The sequence below is a fragment of the Physella acuta genome, unplaced genomic scaffold (assembly GCF_028476545.2).
Source record: "Physella acuta isolate Inbredline_101_S28 unplaced genomic scaffold, ASM2847654v3 ptg000454l, whole genome shotgun sequence".
Classification (NCBI taxonomy): Eukaryota; Metazoa; Mollusca; class Gastropoda; family Physidae; genus Physella; species Physella acuta.
Window position 1 is genome coordinate 922,501 of NW_026731973.1, and position 5,000 is coordinate 927,500.

The window sequence follows — 5,000 nt, forward strand, 5'->3', positions numbered from 1 at the left end:
TGATTTTGATTTTCTTACAGTTTATAATACTGTTGACTCTCTACAAGCTCCCTAATAAAAAGACAATAGTATTATCTAATTAATAGTAATATAACTTTTACATCTTATATTAACAATGACCGATAAAAAACTTTTACTTCGGCGCCCCACGTTTTTCATCGCTTATAGTAGAGTGATCGCTTGCATTATTGTGATGTATAGCATTTATTTTCTACTTTTTAGTTCAATCAGAAAACGTGTTTTTTTTTTAACTTTTTTAATGATAATTATTAAAGTTTGATTTCAAACTAAGTAGCAATAAATTTAAAAACACCCGTTTTTTGTTAAGTAAATTATATATATATATATATATATATATATATATATATATATATATATATATATATATATATATATATATATTATATATATATATATATAAACTTAAGACAATAATAAGTTTCTTTAAAAAAATGTTTTATCAATTTACTTCGATACAGTAATTGACATACGGGTTTCGTGTGGACGTGATGAATCAAGCGATCCAAAAGACCTCTGATAACTATTTAACTTGGCCTTGTAAGGTCGTGCAAACAACGTCTGTTTCTAATGTTGTTAAGTGTATCCTTTCTTTTAATTACTTTTTTAATAGAAATTAATAGCTTGCTTGAAATAGTTCCAAATTGTTATAATGCTTATTTATCTGAGAAAATCCCCTCCAGTATATTGCAATCACGAACAAAGAAAAAGAAGATAAATAGATTACTAAAGATGTTTTATTTCTTGTTAAATTTTGCCAAAAAAAATATTTAGCAGTAATTTTGTATTTTCTAATTACATGCGTGTTTTAAAAAAATAATAAAACTCTAAATCACTTATAGTTTTTTTTTATTATTTTAACCCAGAAAAATTACATCCACCTTGATGTGCCTGGTGGTGACGTCTTTAAAATTTACACGGCGGCTGAAAGTTCACAGCTCCACTCGTCATGTAGGGCAGCAGTGGAAACCTGGTTTTATATATATATATATATATATATATATATATATATATATATATATATATATATATATATATATATATATATATATGGGTTAATGGGTGCTGTGCATTAAGTAACATTGTGTCTACCACGTCTTAGACGATAACGTAAAAAGCTACCTACCAGTTCAGTCTCTTGTGATCATACGGTACCACGTTGTCATGTTCACGTGACTCCTTCCAGAAGATCAACGCAGAGAACGTGTTGCAGGAGAGAACGATTGGATATTTGGGGTTTTCCTATGAGAAATACTATCTATGTCATAAAGCAACAATTACATCAGGAATACCTTTTGAAGGATGTTTCTACAGTACAACCTATCTTATCTATCACCCTCTATTAACATTACAAACATCTGATCTATTACCCTCTACATTACAACAGATCTATCTGATCCATTACCCCATTAGCATCCACCCTAGTACAGTCCGGCCAGGTACCAAAGAAGACCGTGTCGTCAATCTGTTTGAAAATGACCTCGCATTCTTCCCTTGTGTGTAGGTCCTCCATCGTAAGGTCACTCAGTGTGGTTAGGTCAAACTGACCAGGTCTGCAATAGCCAGCATTGTGGTCAGTTCACATTTTCGACATGGATTACAATAGTCAGTATTTTATCAGTTAAAAATAAATTCCCTAGCTTACATTTAGAAGAGTAATTGAAATTGTTAATTGCCTGCCTGTGTTGCAGTGTTCATTGAAATTGTCACCTTCCTACCTAAACTCAGAGGGCTCAGTAAAGTTGTACGGTTGTATACGGATCAAGCCCATGTCGTCTTCAGAGATTCTCAAAGCCTCCAGCCTGAACACCTTGCCGTTGATATTTTCCTCTATCACAAACACACAGTCCTGAAAGGTTTGAGATCCGTTCAATATATCACCAATGATCATTGAATACTTTGTATACGATATCTATATATACACAGATACTGGCTGTACCCTAAATATTGTAAACTACAGTTATTTAAAATGATTACATTTTGATACTGTTGAAGAAATAACAAGAGCTATTATAGTTTCGCAACGGACGGAGTGACCTAGCGATAGAGGGCTAAAATCCGGGTTCATGTCAATAGAACTTCCTTGCGTTCACCCAGCACTGATGGGTACCTAACACGTAAGGGATGGTAAAGGTGGCCGGTTATAGTGCTACCCTTCATATGCAGAGTGCATAGAAATAGATGAACTCCACATGTCCCACAGACCGTTAGGTCTCAACTCTACCACTTCTTACTATTATTGTGGAACGGTGTGGTCGAAAGATAGATCATTTGACTGCTAACATGGAACCCTCGAGTTCGAGTCCCTGGCTTAAATCTTAACGCGTCCCTGAGTCCACCCCACTCAGAAAGAGAGAATGTAAAGGCTACTGAGAATAGTGCTGACCACATGACACCTACATGAAGTGTATAAACTCTATTTCATCTGCCCTAAGGATAATCTGATGCTCCTGTATGGATCCTGGTCTTGAGTCCCTTGAATGTCCTTGAGAACATTCAGCTCTGATGTGTCCTGCCTTACGTTAGGGAAAGTAAAAACGACTGACAACGTTATCCCTTCATAAGCTGAGATGATAGGAACAGATGAACTGTAAGTTGGAAAGTATATTTTTTTTTGCTTTTACTTACTGGTAGGAGAACGTCCAGCTGGATGGGGGTGAATGTGGTGTTGATGACGTCATGGATGACGTCCTCATCAAGCAGGATATCCTTCTTGACCATCTTGATAGTGCTGAAGAACCCGCTCAACATGTAAATGAAGGTGGACAGGCGGGGAGATGGCGCTGGTGAGGTACACAATTTATTGTCTTAATAGATAATGTCTTAATAATAAATTTGTGCCCATAGTTAGGGCAATTTTTATAGGAAAAAAAGCTGTGCAAATAAAACGTTGTTGTGTCGTAATAGTTCTATAGATAAGGTTGTATTAGTTTGGTTAATTGAAGAAGAGCAATGTGTAAAAAACATTGAACATTAATATTTGCTTTTATAATAATAGATGAGTCAATAGAAAATGTTGTGTAAAAATATTACAAATCTTATGCCTATAATTAAAGATATTAAAATACTAAAAAAAAAACATAAGTTATTTTTTTTAAAAATAGGTGGGTTAATTTTACTAGTTGATTCGGGCAATGTTTGTTAAAAAGGAAAAGATTAATAGTAGAAATATGTTTTTTAAGACTGCCAAAATAAATGGTAGAGTAAAATAGAAAATCGTTAAAATCTCTGTTATTAGAAAAGGCTTAAGAATAGAATTTGGCATTTTATTGAAAATAGGTGGGTCAAAAGAATTAGTTGTGTGAATTAAAAAATTGTGATAATAGAACGTTTCAAAAAACAAAACAAAAATCAAAAACAAAATTTACCTGCACAAGTCGAAGCTGTGCTCACATCTCTATAAAGTGTTAGACTTTCGATCAGCAGAAAGACCACAACAAACCTCATGGTAGCTCTAGTACACCTCAAGCTTAGCTCAACTCTTTCAACAAACTAGCGTAGTTTTTGAAGCAGATATTTAGCACTTACTCAGTTTTTCTACCTCACGTCGTATTTTTTTTTATCTCAAGGACTTATGAAGAATTTGTAAAACCTGACATTTAAGATAAATAGTCACACAATTAAAACACTAGTCGAGAGTCATGAAAGGCTGGCAATGGATTCGTGTGTAGAATTCTGAAAATACAAAGCTTAAATAGATGCAACACGAAAGTTTAAAAATTTGAAACAATAGAATATGTTAAAAACAGATAGAGGGAGATATGTTAATGTAACGTATTCATATGCAAAAAAAAAGCCTGATATGGGCGTGTCAAGTGTAGGGCATTTGAAGTGGATTAGAGGTAAATGTGTGTTTCGCTATGTGGGATTACTATTTCTATAATAACCATTAGTCGTACCGTCCAGGCCTTGCACTTGGCTCTCCGAAAAACCTATCATTAAAGGGCCACGACTAGTGTGTTTAGTAATCAGCCTATACCCGGCTTTGTTCGTGTTAGGAAATATATTACTTTTCGAATTAACCCTAGCAACAACCAACTCGAACTAACCCTAACAACAACCAACCAAAACCAAACATTAAAAAAAAACGAAAATATTACATAAAAGCAAATACAAATGCAAACACAAACACAGGCAAAAACACAAACAAAAACCAAAACACAAACTGAACCACAATCGCAAAAGACAAAGAAAAACAAAAAGAAATAAAAACGTAAATACAAACCCAACCACAAACGCAAAACCAAACACATAAAAACACAAACGCAAACATAAAAGAAAACACAAATACAAAATGCAAATAGAAACACAACCGCAAATCTAAACGCAAACTCAAATTAATGCAAATAAACGCAAATATAAACACAAACTTAAATGCAAACATAAAAGCATTCTGCTCAAAGTCCAGCACGGGGCGCCAAATCTCACCATGCTGGGGCACCGGCAGGACATTATTACTTGCTTATTTTCATTGCATGCTTAATTGGTTTATGGAGATAAGTGCTATATGTAATATTGTTAATGATTGATATTGTGGTTAACTCATGATGGCAAATACGTGATGGTGCTATGTTTGATATTTTCAAAACGATTATTTTGAAAATGTTTACAACACATTTATTCAAACGTCTAGAATTGGATTTTCTTATACATCTACAATATAAGGCTGGTAGTAGTGTGTCAGTCAGTCATTCAGTCACCGCTAAAGATTTTGGAACCATAAAAGTAGCCATCAAACTATGCAGTTCTTTTAAATTGCATCTCATTGTCTTATTATTGGTAAAATTAAATGTAAAAAGAAAAAAGTTGAACAGTGTTTTAAATAGCTCTATCATTAAACAAACTAAACGTCTACAAGTGTTGACATTTATTTATTTAACTATCATAAAGGTTTTAGAAAGTGCATTACAAGTTTAGTTAAGATACACAATTGTTAATTTTAAATAACCTTCATAAAATCTGTAAAAGTTTTTTAATAATAT

General features: G+C 33.3%; 1 protein-coding gene across 1 annotated transcript; it reads right to left on the minus strand.

Moving 5' to 3' along the window:
* Positions 1-1,396: 1,396 nt before the first annotated feature.
* On the minus strand, positions 1,397-3,661 carry LOC131943396 (uncharacterized). The gene is made up of 4 exons (XM_059303495.1): positions 3,387-3,661; positions 2,647-2,801; positions 1,737-1,867; positions 1,397-1,571 (listed from the first exon to the last, which is right to left on the minus strand). The coding sequence occupies exons 1-4, from the start codon at positions 3,463-3,465 to the stop codon at positions 1,397-1,399; spliced, it is 540 nt and encodes a 179-aa protein (XP_059159478.1). The 5' UTR covers positions 3,466-3,661.
* Positions 3,662-5,000: the final 1,339 nt, after the last annotated feature.

Coding starts and splice junctions, on each gene's coding strand:
- LOC131943396 (XM_059303495.1), bottom strand. CDS start 3,465: ATGAGGTTTGTTGTGGTCTTTCTGCTGATCGAAAGTCTAACACTTTAT. Junction 2,802..3,386: donor CACAGCTTCGACTTGTGCAG/GTAAATTTTGTT, acceptor GTACCTCACCAG/CGCCATCTCCCCGCCTGTCC. Junction 1,868..2,646: donor AGCTGGACGTTCTCCTACCA/GTAAGTAAAAGC, acceptor CAAACCTTTCAG/GACTGTGTGTTTGTGATAGA.